We start from the raw sequence: 27,720 nt of genomic DNA, 5'->3' as shown, positions 1-27,720 counted from the left end.
GTCCACTTCTTTGTATTAACCCCGTTAACGGTTGCTTTAGCTTATTAGAAACTTTCTATTTTCAAGCAGCATTCTTCACCAACTTTCTTTGAACTGATTAATGCTCTTTTTAACTGATTGAAGCTTATCTCCCTTCAACGTTAACTGATTGAAATAGGCTCCAATGAATTAAGAATTCTTCAACTTTGAATTTCTTAGTTTGGCACCTTTGGACAATCATCTACATTTTAAATTGGATTTGGTGCTTCTTGATACTTCAAGCTTGACCTTTAGCTAATTAACTTCTTTGGTTAATTGATTAAAAAGCTTATAGTTTGCACCTAGTATATTCTTAATCAATTATGCCTTATGCTAACTGATTAAGGTTTTTCTTCCTTCCTTTGATGTAGCACCTTGAATAACCTTAACTGATTAAGGCTCTATGTTAACCAGATGACATTATTCTAATTTCACTTAACCTTTTGTCCTTTGCTCTTTTAACTAATTAACCATTTTTGTAACATAACAAGCTTTTTGACTTGCTTTCAATCAACAATTTTATTAAAGGAATTAAACTTTGTCCTATACACTTAAATAATATAATTATACATTAATGAAAGAGGAACGCTTTGTTATCATCAAAAATATATGGAGTCAACAAGTTTATCATTGACATTTACATTGTTCCAAGTTCCTTTCAATCAAATTGGTATCATGAGTACTTGAGATTTTCAACAACAAGTTTTGGTGAGAATTCAACATTTATATATATATATATATATATAGGATAATAATATATAGGATAATAATCCTAAAACAAAACAAATATATTGAGAAAAAAATCCTAGAACAAATGTCAAATATATAGTTGAACTTGAACTTAGATTATTGGCCTAATAATTGTTAACTAAAAGATTCCCTTCTTGGACAACCTCATCAAATATGCATAAAAAGATAATACTCAATAAAGTTGATGATTTATTTGTGTATATAGATAGACCTTTGGAAAATTAATATTCAATTTTGTAATTAATCTTATCGGATACATAATAAATAGCTAGTTAACCAACTCACTCCGAGTATATAAATATAAAAAGGTTAACAAACCACGATGAGGAAAATCAAATGATTAGTAACATATTACTCCAAAAGAACTTTCGAAATTCCAACACATTGAAAATGAGAATTGTTTTCGTAGCTGAAAATACTACAACACCTAGCTTACACATACATCTTTAATTTGCAGTAGAGTTTAATATTATTGGCAGAAAATACTGCAACAACAACACGCACGTACAACAGCAACAAGCAGTAGGAAGGTCCAAGCTCTTTCAAGAAATCTGCAATCTCTTCAATCTGTCACGCACTCTGGAATTCTGAATGCCAATTCTTGAATATGCAGCCTGCAAAACACCAACAACGCAAATATCAGCTCCAAAGGCCTGCATATTGCATGCTATATAGTTTGTGATGAAGCATTTGATGAATACTATAATAAAATAAAGTATTCATGATCTGACTTAAAAGACAAAAATTGATGTAATAATTCCAAATTTCCAATTTGGATTAAAGCTTTAATTCTTTGGCAGTTAAGTAAGTTCAGTATCCTCCTTTTGGTTGACCTCCGATTGTTTGTGTTACTTGGTTTGTTAGGCTCTCTTGGTTGCTGTCAGGGCTGCTGTATACAATGGTTTGTTCCCTTTTATTGGTATCCTTCTCTTCAAGGTGAGGTTTGCTTATCTTGCGTTTAGGCGTGCTAGGTGGGGCTGAACGTGTCTCGATCGGTTTTGCGCTGATTATCTAGTTTCTTTATTCTTGATTTCTGGGGTTTTTAATTAGGTCTTGCTTTTTCTTACTGGTCTGCGTTTCGAGTTAATCTGCACTTGCGTAGGTTAAACAGGCAAGTTGAGGATTGATGTCAAAGAATAAGTTAGGCATAGAAAAAGGAAGATGAAGAAAAAAGAAAGAAACTGTAAACTAAACTCTGATCTGGTTTGAGAATCCAAATCCCTCAAAAACGATATACCTGAGAATGAAGTGAAAGGACGACCTTATTCCGTACATTATGATAAGTTGCACTTAGAACTTGCGCTCCTTCTTCCTCAAGGATACTGATAATGTCACATAACGCGAAATTCATATCCGTCCCAGCGACTAAATTTACTTGGATAGTAGAATCGAGATCTGTTATATTTATAACTGGGGATATTCTTGTTGCAGTCGACTGCCCCTCTTCTAGCTGCGCTTTCATTTGCTTGAGTTCCTCCGTTCGTTGTTGCAGTTGGTTCACATAAATGGTGGCACGCTCCACGAGCTCATGAATCGACATCTACAAGAATATTCAATGGCGTTATTTCACCTTGAAGAGTAACAGCGAAAAGGGGAAAAATAATGGAAATAAATAGAGAGAGATGATTGTACCTTGGTTGGGTGAGGAGGAAGGAGAGCGAAGAGATTCGAACAGAGAACTTTCATTTGTGATCTTCGTTCTCTTTCTATCAAATTTCGGTTGATTCTTGTTTGGGGTACAGGACCTCTTGGCATGATGCTGTCTTTTTAGTCTTTTTGTTTCCAGCTGCCCAAACACGGAAGACGTGCGGCTTGACCCCGAATGATATTGGATTATATATATAGAGCCAAAACTTAAGCAGTCAAAAATAGTAGCTGGCATCGATGTTTTGAAGAAAAATATATACATAGTCCAGTTGGCGGAATTTTACTTGTTTTTATGTTATTTTTAATTAAATTTCATGATTGTTATTAAACGTTATACAAAATATACTCTTATTCAAATAAGTAATAAATAAAATTTATTACATAATTGTTTTTTTATAATATAATAGTTGTATATTTACATAATTGTTCAATTAATAGTTTTTTCTAGAATAAATTAATTAATAGTTAAATTTATATCTGATTAACGATTGTAATGCGATTATGTGGTGCGTATTTACATCATCATGATCAGTCTCGTGGAAGTAGTAATACAATTTGTTGCATCGCTGCGCCGACATAAACCAGTGCCTTTCAAATGACAAAAGCCGGTTAGAGGGACTATTTAGGTCATCAATGATGCTATTTCTTGCACCGACCCAGGTGTCGATCATATAAAGGAGGGCAAAAGCATACATACCCAACCTTTAAATATAAAGATTTTTTAAATTTAATTGAAAATATATTTATCTTTATTAATTTGCAAAATATCTTCTTATTTCTCTAAGATTTGGTTGGAAGTACATTTATCTCTTGAAAAAGTACTAGTCTTAACTATTAAGTCAATTTTAAACTAAAAGACAAGTACTTTCCTTTATTATTTGCTTCTCCATTTTCATACTTTATTTCTGTTATTGTTTTTGCTTTCTCATTTTATCACTATTCTTAGTCTTCTTGTGTGAAATTTTTAATTACAAAATTATGAGATTTAATTAGTTTCAAATATAATTAAAATATTAAACTAGTTTTGCAATTATCTTTAATTATTATCAAAAATTAAATTTAAATTAAATTATATTATATTCAATTAGGTATTAAATATATTAAAACTATATATAATTCAATTAAAAAAATAATTATTTGATGCACTAACAATATATAGCTTCTATACACTATTAAGTCACCAAGTCGTGACATCATTAATGAGGCTTTTATTTCTTTTAAAATAATAAGACACTGTAATTATTAGACCACCAAATCATGACTCCTCATTAAGGAGGCTTTTAGGTCACAATGCCTTATTATTTTAAAAGAAATAAAAAGTTGATAAAAGGTCACACTGCCTTCTTATTTTGAAAGAAATAAAAGCCATCAAATGCTTTCCCTTTTTCTATTCTATTTAGTCAAGTTTTTTTTTTTAATCAAATAAGCTCTAATGATTCTTTCAAAAATAAGAATAAGCCCTAATCACTAATGATTGTCTAATCGTTAATAGTCAAAATGTCACTAGTCAAAATGTCACTAGTCAAAATAAGCTCACTTGTCACTTGTCAAAATGTCACATGACTCAAAACAAAAATATAAGTATTCATTTGACTCAAAATAAAAATATACAAATTTAATTGAATGTAATAAAATAATTAATTTAAATAGTTTAGAAACCTTTTTTAAATATTATGTCACTAATTTTTATTCAATGGTTACTTTAAATACTAAACATATCCTCACTTATTTTCTTTTTCATTTTTCTCTCCTTTTTCGTTTCTTTTTTTTTATTTTTATCCATTTCTTATCAGTAAACCTTTTTCACAAGTTAATGGTAATTAATTTATTTTAAATAAAGATAATTTAATTAATTTATCTCAAAGTTAATATTCAATTGAATTGAAAATAAGTTTAATAAATTTAATATGTAATTGAATTAGAGTATAAAATAATTAAAATTTTATTTAATAGTCATTAAAGATGATTTAAAATTAATTAAATTTCATAATTTTGTAATTTAAAAAAGTCTTATGTCAAGGATATGCTACGTGTGGTTGTGTGATGCGACTATTGGGGGAGAGGGATTTTATCCCCTTCAGTCCGATAACCAAGGGACGAGAAAGTCGAGCCTTTTCTTAGCAGATTGGATTCTAGTTTCCTTTTTTTATTTATTTATTTTTTTAGATATTTTAGAATCGAATATGATCTTGACTCCTTCTTTATCTTTTATCCTCTTTTGTTTTTGTTTTGTTTTTTATTTCTTATTTTTTTTAATTTTTATTGTATTTCTTGAGTTTTTTTTTGGAGTTTTTCTGTAAATTTTGGTTTTTATGTATTTTATTACAATTTTCTTTTTCTAATCTTTGAGGTTGTATTGTAATTTTGTAATTAATAAGAATTTTATTGGATTTATTATATTATTACATTTTTATTTTTTCAATATCCTTAACGGGTTAGCAATATTCCGCGTTTCAAGGTCCAAATCCTGCATCGAACTGGTTCCATGGTTTAATCAAATTAATCAAGATAATAATTAATCGGAAAAAATAAACAAACTAAAAATAATACACTATTATATTTTCTCTCCATACTTAACGTTGTTAATATATACTGCACTTGCCTATATGCGGGTTTTTCATGAAATAATAGTATAGACCGGTATTTATTATTATTTTTAGAAATATATATATATATATAAGAGGTAATCTTTTCTTATCTTTCTTATTTCAAGATTCAAACTAAAAATTTGAGTTGGAATCTCAAGTTTTGATCGTTGGAGTATCATCTCCTTGCAGACCTTGGAGATTATTTTATTTGTGTTTATATATATACACAAAAGAATGTATGTTTAAGTATACAAATATATATATATCTTTTCAAAAAAAATACATATATATATATATATATATATATATATACACGGTTTCTGTTTAATTTTCATATTAATTATTTCCATGAATTATACATAAGACAAGATTTGAAACATTTAATCTAAATATTAGTTTTATGAGACTTCTAAGAAAGATATTTATGAGACTACATCAATATCAAGTCATCACCATAAAAGATGAGTAAATCACTTGCACCCATTTAATAATTTTCAGGATTTTGAAGGAAAAAGTGAATGAATTGTGTGTTCTGATTAAAACAAAGCGAAACAAGCAAAATATGATAGCAAAATATTTTCTTTTTTTCTAATTTTTCTTTTTCATTTTAATTTTTTCTTTATAGGTAAAATTCAAATTTCATTCTTTTTTGGTTTTCATTTTTTTGTTTGGGTTTTCATAAATATATGCTATAGTAGGTCTATTGCCTTTTAATTATATATTCTCTAGCTTTTTACTTTTTTTCTTGTTTCATATATAAAAATTAAAATAAATAAATTAATAGAAAAGGATAAAGAAAAGTAGGGGTTTTGAGACAAGGAAAAATGATTTTAGCACTTTGTTTAATAGAAATTTAGGCGCAGCTTTAATAATAATAATAATAATTTTACAGTTTTCGTGCATATTTGCTATTCATACCTTTGCTCTAGACTAGAACTAATAAACTAAAAAGAAGAACACAAAAATATAAAAATAGAAAAAGGTAAATGACTTGAAGAATTCTGACGCACTTGGGCTATGTTTGATAAACGATTGAAATTAAAATTTTCAATAATTTATTTTTTTTAGTGTGTCCGATAACTCTTTTATAAACCACTTAAACGGAAGATTTTTAAAATGCTGAAAATCTTAAGTAATTAAAAGCCACTTATTTTAATGTATTCAATTTATTTTATTGAATGAGGAAATTTTTGTCATTTTATTTGTATTAACTTCATTTTTTCTTTCCTTTTTACTAACTTTTACTAATATAAAGTACTTAAAACATGTATTTAGTATTTAAAGTTCAATAGAATACCAAAAATATTTATAGCAAAAATTCAATATATAACTTTTTCATAATAAAATTCAGTAATTAATTTCTCAGTGCTGAATATTTATTTCAGTTCATTAAATAGTACCTTAGAAGCAATAATAGGTTTCCAAACATTATAATACTCACACTTGCAGCGGGCAAACTGTTCTTTTCTTATTTGTAAGACTTTTACGTAATAAATTTTGTCAAATCATGAAGAATAACAAAAATAAGGTTACTTAGTTAATTGATTTAATATATATACTTTGTTCATATGGGGATTTTAAAAAAAAAAAATAACCTCAGTTGCCTCAAATCTTTGATTAAATAGTGCATGAATAAAATAAATCGTTGGAGGCACTTATCAATTAAAAAGGCATTTGTTATCAAAAAAATGAAATTGTTCAATGAGTTGATGGCTTTAAACAAATTTATACTCCTACTTAGTATACAATTATATAGAGAAAAATAATTTAGCCCAATGAAATACATATATATATATATATATCAAATCTTATATTTAATTATGCGTACACCGGATATTTTATAGTTTAAAAATCATGTTAATCTTAATCTATGCAGACACCAAACATTTGGACAATCACTATCCTGGTTACGTGCTTGAGGGCGACTGTACTGTCCCTACAAATTGGAGTGCACCTGGCTTGACTAAAGGTCACTAATAAAACCATTGACAGAATTCAGTGCTTGTTCAACAGTAAAACTTTGCGGCTCTTCTCTATGTAGGGTCACCAGCCAGCTGGATACACATATTTGGCACTATTTGCCCCCAAAGAGGAACGGCGAATCACCGTTTACACCTGATTTCAAGGTCTAGACATCAACAATGATAGCAAAAGCTCAGGAATCGCAAGGGGGGCTCCCTGGAAAAGGAAGAATCGAGGAGCAGCGGTAGCCTCTACGTAGGAAACAGAGGATTGAAACGGAAGCCGTAATTTGTCTCTTGAACGACTAAGAAGAGTTTCGTAATTCAACCGAAATGTGAACCTTACCAACCAAGTTTGATTTTCTTCATGTTCCTAATGCATTGCAATAGACCATATTGAACATGAACATGTGTTGCATGTTTGTAGTATTAAGTCCTGCAGACGTTCCTAGAAAATGATTTGGCCCAACTCTGACGTTCCAAGTTGGGACACTTTTCCCTGTAAATTCGAAATTCTCAGCTGCCACAAACTTTTTTCCCTTAAATTTTAGTAGTAATTGAGGGGGAACAAACAAACGAAGGCAAAATTTGGTCTCGTATTTTCAGTTTCAATGGATAGGGGAAAGGAGGGGTTTGATGTTTTCAAGGGTTTTCGTTCTCCATATAGAACATAACAAATTCCTGTGAAATGCTCTCATCAATGAAATAAAAAATAAAACGTCAGAAAATATAAAATCTTAAACTAATTATATAGCAGCACTGAAAATAATTTAAACACCTTTTTTCTTTTTTTCAATTCAAAATAAAGGAATTTATACATTTTAAACAAATCATTAATAATATTAATGCAGTTTTGAGAAATTTAAAATCTAAATAAATAATTGTAATCTTATTTTCCAAAAAATTAAAAAACAAAAGGAAAGTTTCCGGAAACAAAATTCAGCAATAATTTTTTCCATGAAGATGTTGAAAGATTTGGCCAGCTGTTTTCTATTAATGTTTTTCATTTTTTTAATATATTTATGATTATTTAAACATAAACATAATAAAAATAATTTTAGTCCACACGTAAAATATTGTGAAAATAAAAAATTAAATTTAGATTTAATATTTAATATTTTGTGATTAAATTTTTTTTGTTGACTTGTCACACTTCATTGTGAGGGTGTAATTTTTTTTAAAAGGAGTTATAAATTATTTGATCAAATATATGATTTTTAATTTATTGTAAATTATAAATTTTTTATAAAACCGTTTAGAATAAAAGAAAGAAAAATATGAAAAGTTTGAAATGGTTTTGATTTGATTTTCCATTTTAGTTTTTTCGGTTTATATATCTTTTTATATTTATTATTTATTGTTTTTATTATCTTAAGAATTTGACTTTTATTAAATAATAAATAAATAAATTTATATTGAAAAGTTTTAAAATTTTCCCAATACTATTTGACAAAATTTCAAAAACTTGTCACTTATAATTTTCTTTAACTCAACCACTTTTTCTCTTTTTACTCCCCTATTAGTTCTTTCATCGTTGTCATTGACTCTAGTGTCACGGGTCGGAACTTAAGCCCAATCCCGTGTGATTTTAAATTTTGAAAATAAAATTTAAGTAAGCTTATAAATCATAAGTCCATATTTGCAAGCTAAAAAACATACTTAATAAGTATAAAAGACTCATATTTATAAACCCAAGATCCATCCCATTTCTTACGAATATGGAACCCATAACATCTAGTAACATGTTTGGTTAGGCCTAATCATTTTTTTTTCACATAATAATATGTTTGGTTTATTTTTAAAGGGTGAAATGACCATTGTTCTTGAAAAACTCGATATAATTATTACTAGCCCCCTTAGAAATAACTATTCCACATTGATGGAAATACTTTTAAAAGAAACAGACAAAATAATCCTTAATCATTTTGTAAAATTACTATCCTATACTTGTCAAAAAAAAATTACTATCCTATATATAATAAAACCTAACCTTAACAGATAAAACTTTTTTATTGTCCCCTTCTTCTCTCTTGTTCTTTCTCACTAGCCTCACTTTTTTCTTTTTGTAAACCTCTCAATTATTGTCGTCGTCGTCCTTTGGTCAATGCCACTGCCTTCATCACAGGAAGTGGCAAATCCGTGTTCCGGTGGCTAGATCGGTTCTCCAACAACCATATTTGGCCACGAGAAGCACTAGATCGATGCTCCATTTAGCTTATGACATTTTCAATGGCCAAAGACGAATTAGAGAAGAAAATGAAGAAAATGAAGCAAAAGAGAAAAAAAAAGGAAAAATGAAAGTAGAGAAAATGTAAAATAAAATTAAAATAAAAAATCATGTTAATTATTTTAATAAAAAATTATTAATGTTTTAATGATAGCATATTAAATTATTATAAAATTATTACTCAATAATAACATATTGTCAAAAGGTAATGTGTTTCAATAACTTCAAAAACTTTTATTAAATTATAATAAATATATATGATCATTTTATCAATTATTCCTTTATTATTGCAAATTCACTTTTACCAACCAAACATTAAATAATGTCATAATGATGGTTCCATTGATGACCCAAATTACATAATAGCTATCTTAATCTCATATAATAACTATTTCATTCTCTCTCTATTCCATTACGGGAATCAAACGAGCCATAAGTTCATTAAACCATCTAACTTTCTCTCTTCCTCTCTTTTTCCTTTCTCTTTTCCTTTCATTCTCTATTTCTTATCTTTTCATTTTCTTTCCTTAATTTTTCTATCCAAAGAAAAGAAAAACCACATGGCAATCAATTGGCACCTCAATTGGTGAGGTGCTTTCAATTAATTAAGGGTTGTCCCTAAGTATTGCATGTTTGGTTCATGGAATGGAATAAAGAGAGAATGAAATAATTATTATATAGTTTGTTTCATGAAATGGAATGTGATAAGAATTGCTATTATAACTCATTATAATGTTGGGTTGATAAAAATAGTTTTGGAATAACAAAGGAATAGTTGATAAGAAGATAAAAATACCCTTTATTGTAATATTTGATTTTTAATTTAAAATATATATCTTCTAATAATTTAAAAAACATATTAACAACTTTGTATTTAAAACATTAATATGATTATTTATTTTAATGTTATTTTATTTTTAAAAGCATTAATAATTTATAATTTTAACATTAATATGATTATTTTATCTATTTTTAAAAATAATATTTTATCTATAATTCAAATAGTATTATGATTGGAATATTTATAATTTAAATCTTAACAATTTTTTTAAATATTAATATTTTATTTATAATTAAACAATAACATTTTTAATATATTATATATTTTATATATGATTTAAACATTATTATGATTAAATATTAAAATTTTAATAAATTTCATTTAATTTTTTAAGATTTAAAATATTATTTTTTATAATATATAATTAAAATTTTAAACTTTTTATTTTAAATTCTTTTTTTTCTTTTTTTCCTTTTCCTTTCTTCTCCATTAGCTAGCCACTAAAGATGTGGATGCCTCTTTGTTGCACTTCTTGAGACCAAATCTCACCTTGGATGCCAATTTCATCATTTCCTTGATCGGATTAAGTTAGAGAGCTCCAGACCTAGCCTTAAGCTACCATCGATGTTGTCACCTTTCAATGGTGGGTGGAGGAAATTTTGTCAAACCCTATTCTATAAAATAATTACGACGTCATTTACATGCTCAATAGAATGTTTGCAAATTTAGAAAGTTCGAGGAATCGTTAAAAGACGATATTACCCATAATGGTACCATTGAGTCGATTAAGTTTCGAACTAGTTCAAATAGGAATTTTAAGGTGAAATTAAGAGTTTCACAATTCATGGATGACTCAAAATGGTAATTCGGAGTTCGAGGATCAATTTGGAGTCAAATCAGAATTTTCACTATCTAGGGGTAAAATGGTCATTTGCCACTTGGAGACAAAATGGAAATTTTTAGAAAAGATTTTTTTTGTTCCATTTGACTTATTGGAGTATGATTTAAGTATTGGAGTATGATTTGAAGTTTAAAAGTGAAAAATTTTAATTCCGGTATAATTTGGAGTATAAGGGTGAAATGGTAATTTTGCCACCCCGGGGGCAAATCGGTAAATTTTTACCCCCAACATTTGTTAAGACCAAGGGATTTTATTCATCATGGAAATGGATAAACATGAGAAATGTGTGGTGGAGAATTAAAGAATTAAAAGTCAAATATTTAAAATTTGAGCCAATAAAGAAATGCCATGTGTCATGTTTTTATTATTTTATTATTTCTTTATAAAAAGCCAAAAAAATCAGCCCATTTCTCCCATAGTGATCAGCCAAACCAGAAGAGAAGAGAAACCAAGGAAGAACAAACCCTAGGTGGGAAAAATCAAAGAGAAAGTGTTGGAATTCAAGGATTTGATCAAGCAAAGGTAAAATTTCTTTGATTTTGCTAGTGATTTACCTTACCCATGCATTTTTCCTTAATTTCCATGGTTAAATTACATGTTTTCATGATGAAATTATGGCTGGTCAAAATGGGTATGGAGAGAGAAAGATGTTGGAATTGTTTGATTTTGAGTTATGTTGGTGTTTAGAGTTAGTTAAACATGTTTAGAAACAAAATTTTCCCCATGAACCTTCAATGGCCGAAAGTTCCAAGAAGAAAAGTGAAGATAAATTTGCCTAATTGTGTGTTAATTAGTTGTGCTTGGTGAATTGAGGGATTGGAAAAGAAATGGAGAAAGTTGGAGTGAAATTGGACGCATTGGCCAATTTATTGGATGAAAAATCGACTTAAGTCAATATCGGGTCTAGATGGCTACCTGTGCATTTTTCATTTCATATCATGTATATATATCGAGCCTGAAATAGCTTATGACTGTTAGACACAATTTAATTGAAATATGTGTCATGGATTATGGCTAGGTGGTGAGCCATTAGATACGAGTAAAGGACTGTACCCGCGGATTGAAAATAGGAGTATATCGACTCCTAAAATAGTGAGTAAACTTACTATCGTCTTAATTATCTAGAGTAGATTTATTTAATTGTGTGATTTTATGGAAAAATGGTTTAATTGGAAAATTATTGTGTTTTATGGGAAAATGAGATTTTATAAAAAAAATTTATAAAATTTTTACAAATTTAATAATGATTTCAAAAATAGAGTAATTGGAGACCTATACTATGATTGTATTGTTTATCTATGATTTTACATTAAATGACTTATGATAAATGTGGGTATGACTGGTTATTTTTATGATTTCAAGAATATGTGAACTGCTTTGATTTGCCTTGAATGTGTTAAGTGAGTCATGTCATACTATTGTGATTTTATTGATTGGTGGATTATAAAGTGGGCACTGTAGTGACGGGGGGCTCCATGGGCCAGCCTAATTAAAGGAGCACGGTTCCCAATTGTTGAGCTTACCTCGATTGGAGAGGCGCGTAGGATAACTCCCGAGGTAGGATTTGAGTACACTTCACGTTGGCCACCACGTGAAACTGGGACTCAGCCAATGCCGAGGAACGACTGTGTTGTCAGAGGTGAAATGTGTTTGTGTGTGTGACAATAAATAGCCTTGGCGGTCTCGATAAGATGCCTTCGTGGGGTATCCCCGAGAATGAATTTTTGGCAAGGGCCAAGTTTTTGAAAAATGCATAAGCCATGTTGAGTAATTGGATGAAATCCAATTATTTATATGGGTTGGGATGAATTATTTTAATTGTCTCCTATTACTCGGCTTTAGATTATGTTGATGATGTCTATCTACTCACTGGGATTTTATAATCTCACCCCTTCTTCCTATCCATTTTTCAGGCTGGGACAATTTGTTGATAGTTGATTAAGACGAGAATTAATCTTGGAGTTGCATCTTAGAAAGTAAGGCTTCGTAGCCCTACATCTTCGTAGTCAGTTGGGGGCCCACGTGTCACTGTAAAAGTAATTTTATTCTTCAGTTATTTGATTTAAAGTATGTATGAATATATTTAGCTTTTACACCATGTTTTTGGCGAGTTTCAGTATTTTTGAAGAAAAATGAAAAAATACCCAAGTGAGCCAGAAAGTAATATTTTATTTTTTTGATTTGAAAATGACTTATGATTTTTTTTGAAATGTGAGATTTAATAACTGTCGCTCACTGGGGAGATGCAGAAGCTGATGCTAAGCCTTGCGGGGTTTTGATCGGCATTTGGGATAATGAGTGCCTATCGAGACGTCGCGGCGGTTGTCACGGGCTCGATGGGAGTTCCAGGTCGTGACAATTTTAGACAGAGAAGGAGAGAGGTAGGAATGGAAGGAGTGTGATACCCTAAATTTTAATATTCGCATAGAATAGCAAAATAATGGTAACGTGGATCAAGGAAAAATTCATTTTTTTTTCTTAGTGAGTTTTAGTGAATATTTATATCCAAGATTTAATAAATTATTTGATAACCAAATTTTTGAAAATAAAATTTATTGTTGAAACTTATTTTATATTTTATTAAAAATAATTAAGAACTTAAAAGAGTTCAAAATATATTCTTTGGAAGTTTATTTCATATTTCAATTGAATCCCATAAAGGTTAACAAAAATATGTGAAAATATTTAACTAAAGACAAAATTTTTGTTTGACACAAGCTTTCTTTTTGACTTAGTCAAAGATTCCAAGAGAAGCTTTACCTTTTCATACTTTTTCTCTTACTTAGTTGGCCGGCCACCCAAACCCATTTTCTTGCTTTCTTCCATTTTCCTTGCCATAGCCACCCAAGACTTCATTCTTCCTTCAACGTGTTTCATTTTTTTTCTTTGTTTTTCTCCAATTTCTTCTTTCGTCTTTCTTCTTCTTTTCCTCAAAAAAAAAAATCAACACTTTAACCTTACTTCCTTTGGGTAGAACCTTACGAGAGAGAAAGTCTCTCCCTCCTCTCCATTTTTCCTTTTGTTCCTTACCTATTTTAAATGTCAAGGCTTAAACTTTAAATCCTTTAAATTTGAGCTAAGTAAGGTAATATTTTCAGTTTCAAAACTTTCAAATTTATTTTCTAATTGTTCAAATTTTCATTTTTTTTGAAATTATTAAGTTTTGTTGATTTTTACACCTCCAACCTCATCAAGGTAAGAAAACTTTAAACTTGAATAGTTAGTTTAATGGGTTTGTGAATTAGACTAGAATTCTAGGTTAAATGTTAGGTTAGAATGTAGTTTATCTATTGTATATTTATTAGAATTATTAAGTTCAAATTTATGATTTATTTGAGGTTATTATTGTTTATTGGTAAATATAGGTTCTAATGGTACTTCAAGACTTAACTTGGATTGAGGTCTTATCGGTGTTAGTTTTGTAAGGTGGCATTACCAAGGTGAGTGAACTTGCATATGAAAATATTTTGGAAAAAATGCATGTGTTTGAAGAAAATAATTGAAAACACTTATTTGAATCTTTCAAAATATGCATGGGAACAAGTCTTTAATAAGTGATATCCTTATGTTGTAAATGTATAATGTGATGAACCATATATTTGACTTTTATATTGAATTGCAAAGTGAATTGTGGTGTGATATACATTGAGAATCTTGGGATGTTGTAACCAGTGGTATGATAGTAATATTATTTTCCTTGAAAGTTGAATTGTGTAACCACGTATGTGACCAAAAATAATGAATTATGTGGAAGGCATTAATATATAAAGATTCTTGTTTACATGTTGTTATGTATGCTATTGCCTTAGGAGGTATTGTCAAATGACATTTGTAATCGTGTATGTGCTGTGTGGGAGGGCACATGATGGTAATGGTAGTGTACGGTGTGGGTGAGCTCATGACACGATGACTGTGTGCGGTGTGGGAGTGCACATGACAATAATAGCTATGTGCGATGTGGGAGTGCACATGACGATAATAGCTATATGCGGTGTGAAAGTGCACATGACTTGTGTTGAGGTCGGCAACTGCATGTACCGGACCATGTTGAATATTTTGAGAATGAGATAAAATATTTGTAGCACATGCTTGAGAATATATATATATTTATACATAATTACTTATACACGTGTATGTACATCATAAAGTAAGGATGTATGAGAAATGTAGTGTGATCGCATCGAATGTTGAAGGTTGGAACTCCAAAGTGTTTTCAAAATGGTTTAAAGGACAGCATAGCAGCAGACTTGGTTTTTGAAATATAAATTGCATTGTTCCTAACATAAGTGCATCGTGTTAAATGAAACCTTCTATATCGTTTGCTTGTTCCTTCCTATGTTCACTCACTAGGTTTATACTCATTCTTTTCAACTTCATGTTTTGGTTTTTAGATTCGGAGGTAGTTGGATCCTAGATTGAAGTGCCTCCTTATACTCATTTTTCGGTAAGTTTACCATAACACTCAATAATAGTACCCACACCCAGAGTCACTCTGCTGGCAGTCAAGGGTCTTTTACATGTGTATATGTTTTAACGTAAATTGTGAGATTTGTTTGTAAACACTATACGTCTAGTTTAATTAATAATGTCATCATAGGTTGGCAAGTGATAACACTATTTTGAAGATGGTATATGCTTGGTTGTCATGATTTATTCTCGGAGAAATTATTACTGGAAATTAAGAATTATGGATCTTAAAGAAGGAGGTGTGATAGATGGACAAATGAACAAGTTTGCATAAAGAGGCTTACTTGGGCCTAGTGGGCTATGCCTATTGGGCCCATGCATCGGTCATGGCTCAAGATTAGGCTGTGACAAGGAGAGGGAAAAAATAAGAGAAAAATGAGAAGAAGTAAATATTTATAGGTCTAGATTTGTAATTTGCTAAAATGGGTAGGTGATACAAGTGTATTTATAATTCTATTTGATTTAGAATTTTAGTTTGTTTAGGATTTTATTTTTCTTTATTCTATTTAGTTTGAGATTTTTTCCTATCTTTTAGGATTATAGAACATTAAGTTTTAATTATTAGTGTTAGGATTTTAATCTTTCTATTTGATTAGGATTTATTTTAGTTAGTATAAATAGGTGATCCTTGATTGAGGACTTATCATTATTATTATTTATTTATTCTAAATTTTTATTCAAGAGGTTTCTTTAAAACCCAATTATGTTTTTATTGTTCCAAACACAATCAACCCCATTCAATCCTTAATTTGTTGAGTTCTAATTGCCTTAAACCTTTCCACTACACCAAAATGGTGTCGAGCAAACGTTATTACTATCCTATAAGGAATTTTAGCTAGAAGACTATAGTTGGCTAAGGCAAAGGTCAAAGTAAAGGCAACTAGCCCCAACAAATTGAGTTGGCTGAGATGCAGAGAATGATTGATAACTTGACTTAAGTTGTGCAAGCCTTGCAGCATCAAGAATTAATGGGGAGCCCGAATAAAGAATCTAGACAGTAACCACAACCCTTTGAGATTCAAGATCTTGAGGATGATGATGAATTTAAGAATGAGACTCTCATGATGATGGACTCATAAATCAAGCAGCAAGAATTAGATTGGAGGATTGGTTACTACACGCCTTTGATTTAAATGATGGACGAGTCAAGATTGAAGTAGCTGATTTTCATGGGAAGTTACATGTGGAGGATTATTTAGATTGGAAAAAGTCAGAATCAATTTATGATGAATATGATGAAGAGATAAGGAAATTGATGATCATCCTACACAAGGTGAGTCCTTGGTGGTATAAAAAGTGATGACTAAAGCCCTAGTTCTTTCATTACCAAATTTTGAGAAGTTATTTTTAGTTAAGTGTGATGCATCACATGTAGCAATTGAAGTAGTTCTTAGTCAAGATGGAAAGACTGCAGAGTTTCTTAGTGAGAAGTTGATGAACTCTATACGATGTTATTCGACTTATGACCTAGAATTCTACGCTTTGATAATAGTTATTCGTCATTGGCAGCATTACTTGGCTAATTGTGAGTTTGTCGTTTATTTTGACCATCAAGTTTTAAGGTACTAGCATTCATAAAAAATGCTTAATGATTGACATGCCAAATGGAGTTCTTTCCTTGATGAATTTAATGTCTCACTAAAATATAAATCTGGACAATCTAATACTATGGATGATGCTTTGAGTAGGCGATATGTACTATTATCAATTATGAGTACTCAAGTCATAAGCTTTGAGGAACTTAAAAATCAACATGTTTTTTTATCCTTATTTTAGAAAGATAAAAGCTAATTTGCAAGGTTCATCACAAGTTGGAAATTTACCTTATAGATTGCATGAAGATTATTTATTCAAAGGTAACCAGTTGTGCATTTAGAAGGATCTTTAAGGGAGCAAATTATTAGAGAACTTCATGGGAATGGTTTGGGAGAACATTTTGACAAAGACAAGACTTTGGTAATGGTGGCTAATCGTTATTATTAGCCAAAAATGCATCGAGATGTGGAAAGGTTGGCGAAAATGTGTCTAACTTGCTTATTTGGTAAAGGCAGTGCTCAAAACACAAGTTTATATGTTCCTTTACTTGAGTCGAATGCACCATGGATTCATTTGAGTATGCATTTTGTTTTAGGACTTTTAAAGACAGCAAAAAGGTTTGATTCTATCTTTGTGGTGGTGAATCGATTTTCAAAAAATGGCAACCTTTATTTTGTGTTTTAAGACTTCTAATGCAAATCATATTGATGAATTATTTTTTTGTGAATGTTAGCTTGAAAATGAGTATAGTTTGATTATGACAAAATGATTCAAATTTACATTTGCTCTATTAGAGTGATCCTTGACAAGTTCTTGAAATGACTACCTTTTATACATTTGTTCTTACATGATTACATGCTTGATTGTTTTAATTGCATGAATTCTTGAAGTTACAAGCTTGTATGATTTATTTGTATGAGTGCTTTTAATCTCTCTAATGTTCACTCTCGACATGTCTAAGTTGCAAGATAAATGCACAAGATGAGAAGCTCATTGATTTTCACAACATCAAGTTTGTTTCAAGCCAAAAAGCTCATTCTCAACTCAACATTTGATCACAAGGAAGATATGGCCAAAGTTACATGTTGAATTGATGAAAAAATTGAAGATCCAAAGGCAAGAATCGACCCTAGAGCAAGCATAGTCGATTTTATGGTAGAATGGTTGAAGAATCATGAAAACATGAAGACATAGTTGACCATATAAAAGCTGTAGTCGACCTTGAGACAGAATGTAAGCGCAATTCAAGATTTAAGTAGCCATAGTCGACTCTGACAAACGTATAATAGACCTTAAGGCAGAACACTTACAAGAATAAATGATTTGAGAAGCCATAGCTGACCCTCAAGCACCTATAGTAGACTACACCAAGCTAGACTTCAAAAATCACAAGCTTCTAGAAATGGATTGAGTAGAAGACCTCAAGAGTCGAGTATAGAAGTCTTAATTCATGATTTTGAGGAACCATATTCAACTCTAAGAGTGTGGTAGTCGATCCTCAAGGTCAACAACGGCTAGCTCTAAATTCAAACTTGTATCTAATGGCTAAATTCTTGTCTACCTCATCTTCAACAACTCTAAGACTTCTTCAACTATAAAAAAGACCTTTGAGAAGCATTTCAAAGTGAGGAAGAAGAAAGAAAAAGGCTAAACTATTGTGAATCAAGATCTTGAATAGAAAAGAAAGAAAAGCTAAGCAAACCAAGCATTCTTTACATGAGATAAAATTTCTTTATGCTTTCACACTAATCTTTATATCCTCTCTTTATACTCATTGTTAGGCATTCTTCCTCCATTGTACTAAACTAGCAAAATCCACCACTTAGAGGCACTCTTGCTATTCTTGTAAAGGTTATAACTCATCCTTGAAAAGTTAGTGTGGGTTTATGGTTGAGCCCATTAAAAGCCATAGTAAAGGTTGTGTTTGCTCTCGTTAAAAGGTATTGTAAGGGTTAGCGCTTGATCTAGTGAAAAGTCGATGTAAGGGTTATCGCTTGTTCTCATGAAAAAACTATTGTGAGGGTTATTGCTTGATTCCATTAAAAAGCAAAAATCCTTTTAGTGGATTGAAAATTCCTTAGTGAGCAAAGAGAGTGGGTGTAATCACTTAAGAAAACCAAACCACTATAAAATTTTTGTATCTTGATTTTATTTTCAGCTTTGTAGTTTATAGCTAAAATATTGCTCTTGAATTGTTGCCTTGGTTTTCAAAACTTCTTGTGTTAAAATTACATATTTCACTATCTTAGTTTGTGCCTTTTTTGTTGAGAAGATTTTAGAAAGTAGTTTTTAACTTGGATCACATTTGAAAATATTTTCTTAGCTCCTTCAAAAAGGATTTTCATCATATCTTAAATTCTGCATCTTGAGTTGAAAAATTCTTGTTTTAAGTCACACACTTCCAAGTAGTTTACGATAACTCTATTATATAGAGTTGTTTTGTCCCATTTTGGAGGCTTAAATAGCTAAGCTTTTGAGATTTTAGGTTCAAATTTAAGTATTTTAGTTATTTTTCTTAACTTAGTTCAATACATGTTGATTAGTTTAGTTTAAGTTATTTTAGTTAATTTTATGTTATTTTATTTTAAGTTACTTTAAGTTTAGTTATTACTGATCTCTTTTATTGTTTTTGAAGAAAATCTTATGAAAAAGGCTTATTTGATTAAAATCCTTGCTAGTATGGTGACGGCTTCATTCGTACATGTTGTAGTATTTCGAATATAACATGAGTTACAAAAGTTAAAATAATATGATTCTTGAGCCATTGGAAAGATAAGAGACAGAGTTACAACTTTTATGTTTACTATTTTTCCTAGTTCGGATTAGATAAAGGTTAAAATTGCTTTGGAAGTGGCTAGACTATTGTAATTTCTGCACAAAGCAGCATGAAGGAATGAAGGCTGTGGCCTTCAATTGCTCAAAGTTGCAGCACCACAAGGCATCTAGGCATCATAGTAGGACCAGAGAGCACAGTGCTGCAGATCTAGTGCAACTTGAAGAGCCCATACTTCATCCCAAGAGCATGGCGCCACGGCACCAAGGAAAGCAAGGCCGCAACGTCAAACAATTTTCCAAATATACTGCACTTGTGGAATTTTAATTCTAGGGTTGTTTTGAGACTATTTAAAGGGCCATTTTTAGAGGATTCAAAGAAGAGTGAGAAAGCAATTATTCTAGAGAATAAAAGGTAAAAAACAAAGCAAGAGAGTAAGAGAATTCAAAGGAGAATTGAGATTTAAGAGCTTCAACTATCAGTTTCTCTTTTTACTTTTGTTTAACTCTTATTTTCTTTGACTTGGATTAATAGTTAATTTTCTTTAGATGATGTTTTTATTAGATATTATGAACTAATTTACTTTTTCTAGGATTATGATTGAACTCAACTTGTAATTTGAATACTTTATCTTTTTTTTGCTTATTTTCTATGGAATATGAGTCGTTTATTCCAATTCTATGTTTAATGCTTCTAATTACTTGATCATTGATTAGATTGATTTGGATATCTAAACACAACTTGACAAAGGGAGTTTATATCAAGCCATGAATGGAACAACATGTGTTTAAAAATTCACTTAGTGATTTAGTGATTTAATTTGCATATAGGATAGACATATACCATTGTCACATGTAGCCAAGATTAAAGCAAAAACTTAATGAATCTATCTTCAGTTAAATTTGCATCGACATATAATAAATTAATTGAGATAGATATTTTTATGAGTACCTTAACAGAGACTTGTAAATAGCTTAAGACTTTAAGTTAGCAACTTGTTCCATTGAAGTAAGTTTAGAAAGAGAAATATGACTCAAATGAAGTGTTGACGGATATCATAATCCTAAGCCTTTACTCAATTGTTTTCTATTGAATTTTGTCTTTCAACTATTAGCTTTAGTTTGTTCAATTTTTTTTTAGTTAATTCTTTAATTTTGATTACTTGGATAAAATTAGTTTGCCACAATTTCAGTACTTAGCTTAAGTTGGTTCAATTCCCTATGGGATCTAACACTCTATTTACCTCTATATTACTTATCGCGATACATACACTTATGTGGAGAAATTTCAACAATAGTTTATTAAATTGTCAAAAACCAAGCTTGAAGAAATTTTTGATAAAACCACTCTTATCATCTCAAGGTTTTTGAATTTCTTAGAAAATTTTTTAAAGTCCAATTCACCCCTTCTCTTGGACATTTTTTATATTAATCTCCCTTAGACTTCAGTGCTTTCTCATTTTAGAATTTTACCTTCTTGCTCTTTTAGGCTTTCTTCTTCTATTGCTTCATATGATCCTTTAAAGAATAGAGAATAAGCAATGATCCATGATCTTTCTTGATGGACCTCTTTGCCATGTCCAACATATTTAGAAGTTCGAGAAGAGTGGCTTCCAATCGATTCATATGGAAGTTCAACATGAACTAACTGAAGCTGTCAAGAAAAGATTATAGAACTAAGTCTATACTTAGCTCATGATTTATCGTTAATCCCAATTGTTCAAGTCTCTCGATGAGTCCAATCATCTTCAACACATGGGGTCTAACAGAACTGCCTTCTGCCATCTTGCATCGGAATAGTTCCTTAGAGATCTCATATCTCTTAATGCGCCCTTCTTTAACGAAAATTCTTTAAGGTGAAGAATCATGGATTGGACATCCATGTGCTCATGCTGCTTTTGGAGCTCAAGGATCATACTAGCTAGCATCATGCATGCTACTTGCTCATCGTCATCCTTATGAGCTTATATGCTTCCCACTCCTTAGCACTAGCATCATGAGCAAGGACTAGTGGAATAGAAGTGTCAAGGACATAGGATTTCTTCTCTTGTTTCAAGAGAATCTTGAGGTTCCGAAACTAATCAAGGAAATTTGGGCCAATGAGTTTATTTGCATCCAAGATGCTCCGTAATGACAAAGTATTAGCCATGTATATATATTATGTCCAAATAGATAAAATAAAGCAATAAGTAAATATCATGCATAAACTACTTAAAACAAGGTTTTAAAATTTTAAATAGTTCTCCCATTATTTTTTACATGATGATAACCCTCCATATCACCTCAAGAGATCTCTACTAAGATTCTCTTAATGGGCTAGGATCTTATCCATCCAGTCATAGCCTTGAGTGTGCTCAACAAACTGTGATAGGTGGATTAGGTAGGTGACTGAGCTTACCAATTGTATCTCTATACAACTCCTAGATCAGTTAGGTAACAACACATTACCTAAACATATCATATATGTTTCGCCTAGCCTTTACCTTTAGTTTCCATAATAATCAAGTTTCCAAGCATCTGGATTTTATGAAACTAGTTGAGTAAGACCCATCAATAAATCAAACATACTCGTGTAAATGTGTGACCTTGAGTGTGCTCAACAAGCCTCTGATTAAAAGAGTAGCCAAGTTATCTTGCTATATGGTGGAAGGCAACTCAATCATACACAGCATGTGACTCAATATTTATCGAGGGATTTTATCCTTTTCGTTTTATTAAGGTCTCAGTTGATTAGCATGCATAGCATTTAATATATCACATAAAATTAAATCTATCACATGTTGTTCTACTAGGATGGTTATGGACTTTCCTACTCTAATTTACTTGAGCTATAAAAGGAAACTAGTTGGTCAAATCCTAGGGGATAGCATACATTAAGCACTTTATGCCTTAGCTTGCATCGACCTTTAGCTTTTCATGGCACCTTGAATCTCCATCTTCAAATGTACAAAATTTCTTTCCTAATCTAATCCTATTTCTAATTACAATTGAATGTAGAAACCTCAAGTTACATTCAAGGGGAGTTAGATGAGAAGAGAATTTTACAAACCTAAAATGTAAGAGATAAGGTAGGGTTCGCATACCATATTTGAAAAGATTTCTATAAATAATAGTTTAACCAAACATCCACAATCATATTGGGTCTGTAGTCCATAACCATCAACAAACATCTACAATTTAGTTATGAACGTATAAAGTAAACATGCTCAATATGATGATGATCTTGCATTTCATTTGAAAAATACCACTCAACCATTGAGAATCATAGTTCAAATCATATGGTGCTTAGGTTTGAAAAGATTTAGTAATTTTTAAAATATAATTTTTCAAAATTACTTAGTAAAGGAATTGATCATATTAAGGCCTTTAGTTAGCTCAAGTCATATTTGAATTAATTCTATTAGTAAGTTCTTTCTAATTAAACTTCTTTAATTAGAAACCTAAACCAATTTAGGAAACTTCCTAATTTGAATATCTATCATAAACCATTTTAGAAGGTTTCATGATCCTAATCATGTGTCCTAAATATTTTAGAAAGGTCCTTATCCACCTTTTACTCTTGTAATATCCATTTACTAATTGTAGAGTTCTAATCATTATTAGAAGTCATAATTTATTAGTAAATTTATCTTAATTAAAATCATCCTAATTGGAATAGGATGTCATCTACTAAAGTTGACTTTCTATTTTAATTAAAATTATCTAATCTAATTAGATGTTGATAAATTTAAATAATAATTTCTTAATTTAGGGAGTACTCATCAAATGATGAAGACTTAATTTTTTTGGAGATTTAATATCAATTAGTTTAAAACTGATTGATTCCATCAAGGATTCAAACTCCTTAATTTTAAGCATGCATCCATAATATTTAGGAGTCAATGATCAGCTAAGTAAAGAATCTTTCCTGATCATTGAGTGTCCAATTTCTCTAGCAAACAACCTCTTTCCATAAACTGGTTGCATCATGGTAATGGGAGGCACGACATCCATTTGTGGTGGCACCATGCATAACCTTTATCATGAGTGCCCTTTCACATGTGAAGGACATTCCTTTAATTTCGTTAAGTGTCTAGCCACTCAAAAATTAATTCACATTCAAAATTTTATCTTTTAATTGAACCTTTCAAATAAGGATAATATTCTGAAATTTTCAGAATTAATTTTACAAGATTATCTTGCCATTCAAAACCGATTTCCAAGCTATAATTGTTGATTGAACTGTTTTCAAACTTGCAATAATTAATAGCCTAACTCAGCTTATTTGACCATGAAAATTTTTAGAAATAATCCTCATTGAACGTTTTAATAAAGATAATTTTTCTATAATTTTTCAAAATTAATCTTCAAGAGTTTCTTGCCAATTAAAACCGAAATACATGCCAAAATAGTGAACTGGACAGACTTATATTTGCACCGATTTTCTTGTTTGAAATCAGCATATTTGAACATGATACTTTCCAGAAATAATCCTTAAATAAACATTTCAAATAAGAATTTTATTTTGGAATTTTTTAGAATTAGTTTCCAAGACTTTCTTGTCAATTAAAACTGAAAATCATGTCATAACAGTGAGCTGGACTATTTTCAATTTTTGCTCCAATTTCTTGCTTAAAATCAGCCTAATTAATCATGAACATTTCATGATTTTGTTGTCCACATATCCAGCAATAAATGTGTAACAATTACATATTTTATTTGTTGAAAATTAAACACAAATAGAAGCAAAATTCTGCACATAAAACCGTGTGTGTGTGCTTCCTTGCAAGACACACTCCAAAACCATTCCTTATGGTGTTCTTTTTCTTGTGCTTCCTTTGCACAATGTGAAACACACATTAGTTAAGTCTATATATGATTTAAATAAGTTAAAATAAGATTAAAAAAGGCTACAAATGTTGCTGGACAGAATTAAAATGTAATTGGAAAAACAGATTTTTGAAAAAAAAAATCGATTTTAACAAAATCGTACTGAATCAAAAATGCAAAACAATTATTTGTTAATCAAACATCCATTGAACAAGAACAAGCACTCAAATGACATGACAGGGGCTCTGATACCACTGTTGGGTGAGGGCTGATTATGCATTATGTACAAATAAAAATGCAACAAAAATAAAATTAACAAATTGAATTATGCCTCACCCTCTTAGGATCTCTTCTATATTAAATTGACTATAAAATTAATTAATAAATAAAATATATAATCATATCAATTTACCTAAATAACAAAGGTTGACGAATCATTTGTTAAACCACCAAAACAGCCTTCAAAAAGCTCAACCACCTGAGCTCGGTTGTTGCAAACTAAAGTTGTCCAAGGAATCCTTGTGTAGCCTCTAATGGTAATCCACACTAATGAATTAGAAAATCCTTTAAGGATTGGAAGTGCTATGCCTTGATAATGTGCTAACATAATCTACACAAAAATTTGGGGTTGAACACACAAAAGAAATCAAGTAAATGAAAAACTATTTTTTCTTCACACAAGGGGCGGTAAGGCAAAAGGAATTTCAAGTGTTTCATTTTTTTAATTTTTCAGCCACTCTCTTATTTTTGTTTGAAGGTTATAGCAAGATATTTATACCATAGATTAATTTTAAACCCTAATTACAAAGTTATTATGTAATTTTTAATTAATCCAATAATTTGATTAAATAATTTAATCAAGTCCTTAAGAAGCTCAGTTAACTTAATTGTTTAATTTAATCAATTAGGCCCAATAACTTAATTAAACAATATAATTAATTAAGCCCAACAATTTAATTAAATAATTTTAATCAATTAGGCCCAATTACTTAATTAAACAATTTTAATCAATTAAGTCCAATGACTTAATTAAATAATTTAATTAATTAAACCCAACAACTTAATTAAATAATTTTAACCAAGTACTTGAGAAGCTCATAACTTCTAATTTGATTAAGTCCAACTTAATCACCTCTCCCATTTTATTTTCAACATTCATTTTAGGTGTGTGACCCATTGGGATTCTAACATGTTGGCAATAAACTTATTACATATTTCTTAAGTCAAACTTTGAATCAGATAAATTTAAACTACTTTAAATTTATCATTAATCAAATCAACTACCTAAAGTTCATAGACCAAGATTGGGATCTAGCAATCCATCATGGTCACCCAAATGTTAGAAGAGTCAAGATGGTTTAACTCAACCTTTCAATGATCAACCTTTCAACGTAATTCATTCCCTCATCATATATCTCGGAAATGATAAAAGCGTGGTGCAGTGTTTACTCTTATTGATCTTCATATTCATTATTGAAGTTTGATCATCAGCTTTATAAAGGCTTATGAAACTCCTTTCATAATCTCTAAGTCGCCTTGGTCGAAGACTTCAATAAGCTAATATCAACCAAGAACTGTTAAGATATGTCCCCTAAATCACTTAGGGTGATGATTCTATCTTGACCACTCATTTGCCTACACATGCTTTATGCTATATCCAAAAGCATCTTGTTCTGGCATCCTTGATTAGGCACCCGAGGGGATGAAATCAAAGCATAGCATTTCACACATAAGACAACCTGATGTCTCAAGTTTATGGAGTATTTACACAACTAACACATGAGAAGTATTGCATAGACACTTGAGTGAAATACCAAATGCACCTCTCATGCAATCATGTTCAATGAACTTGCTCTCTTAGGCAAGCACCTACATTCTAGTTTCAAGTATCTTTATACTTCAACCTATGAGACCAATTGCTTACTTTTTAAGTAAGGAACATAGAATGTACTAGTCTCTAGGTATTATTAATGTCTAGTCTTAATGATACATCGACCATGAACATTTAGAGATTATGCTTTGATGCATAGGGATCTCATAACTACAACCCATTACAATACCCTTGCAAGGCATATTGATCTCATGGACTTCATCCAATTAGACTTATAACTCATTATAGTTAACGTCTTATTGATGAAGGAAAACCTCTAATCATTCAGCATAAATGATATTGTTGTATGATTGGAATCAAGCCTTAACCAATCCAAATTGGTTGTAGGGCTCATCCCAACAAGTACCTACAAGCGCCAAAATCCAAATTTGAAATAAGTTTGACCATTAAGGGGAACCAAAATAGAGAAATTCAAATTCAAAGATTTTTTTAATTGATTAAAGCTGATGTTAATCGGCTAATATTGAAGAAAATGAAGCTTTAATCAGTTAAGAGGAGGATTAACCAGTTAAAGGAAGTCCACTTGAGGAAAACAAAGATTTCTTAATCGGTTAGAGTCTCCTCTAATCAGTTAACATAGTGAACAGAGTTGGCAGACAATGCAAGTTAAAAAAAGGCTAATAGGTTAAAGATTACCAATAACTAGTTAGTAGAACTCTATCTACCTTTTTTAATTTAAACACTAAAGGACAAAATAACAACTAGAATGGCATCAGAGTTGTTCCTAACAGCTAGAAACTATAGTGAACAGCAAAATCTATCTCCCCAATATAAAAGGAAGCTCTAATAGTCAAAGAAGCAAGAGAAAAAAACACCAAGATCTTATTTTAAGCAAAAAGCCAAAGAAACTTCTCCTACACACTTGTTCTTCATTTCTATTCTTGAAAAAGTGTTTGAACTTAATTATGTTCATCTTAAACCAACAAAAGTAATCATTTGTACCTCTTTTTCTTTTCTTTTCTTAGTAAACTAGAGTGTGGGAAGTACTTTAAGGGTAATTATAAGGGATTAGAGTTTGACTTAAAAGCTCACTTTGTAAAAGCTTGGTGGAAGATGTTAATTCCACTGGTATAGCTAAAATTGGGTTGAAAATCCTTGATTGGGAGATCAAGGTAGTGGATGCAGGTCAAGAGGCTTGAACCACTATAAATACTTGTACATTGTCGACTTCTCTCTACCCTTCTTTACTTTGTGTCATTTAACTAGAACAAGTTTTGAATCTTTCTTTCTCTAATTGATTATGAGCTCTACAAGCTGAAAAAGGCTAACTTTAAATTTTTTGGTACAATTCACCCCCTAGCACACCAACGAGACCAACAAACACCACTTTTTTCTTTTCATTTTTTCTTGCTTTAAAGTGAAAATAATTTTT

At 30.4% G+C, this 27,720-nt stretch overlaps 1 protein-coding gene and 2 long non-coding RNA genes across 3 annotated transcripts; 2 read left to right on the top strand and 1 right to left on the bottom strand.

Moving 5' to 3' along the window:
* Window positions 1,177-2,523, bottom strand: LOC18609444. The gene is made up of 3 exons (XM_018115227.1): window positions 2,401-2,523; window positions 2,006-2,308; window positions 1,177-1,382 (listed from the first exon to the last, which is right to left on the bottom strand). Exons 1-3 carry the CDS (start codon window positions 2,521-2,523, stop codon window positions 1,311-1,313), a joined length of 498 nt encoding a protein of 165 aa, XP_017970716.1. The 3' UTR covers window positions 1,177-1,310.
* On the top strand, window positions 11,359-13,150 carry LOC108660593. Its single transcript, XR_001926385.1, has 3 exons — window positions 11,359-11,395; window positions 12,787-12,909; window positions 13,123-13,150. It is a non-coding gene; the product is annotated as an uncharacterized LOC108660593 (long non-coding RNA).
* Window positions 13,160-19,027, top strand: LOC108660594. Its single transcript, XR_001926386.1, has 4 exons — window positions 13,160-13,254; window positions 14,239-14,313; window positions 15,265-15,317; window positions 17,838-19,027. It is a non-coding gene; the product is annotated as an uncharacterized LOC108660594 (long non-coding RNA).

This window comes from Theobroma cacao, chromosome 2, assembly GCF_000208745.1.
Source record: "Theobroma cacao cultivar B97-61/B2 chromosome 2, Criollo_cocoa_genome_V2, whole genome shotgun sequence".
Classification (NCBI taxonomy): domain Eukaryota; kingdom Viridiplantae; phylum Streptophyta; class Magnoliopsida; order Malvales; family Malvaceae; genus Theobroma; species Theobroma cacao.
Note: the sequence above shows the minus strand (reverse complement) of the source record. Positions and strands in the feature narration are given on the sequence as shown.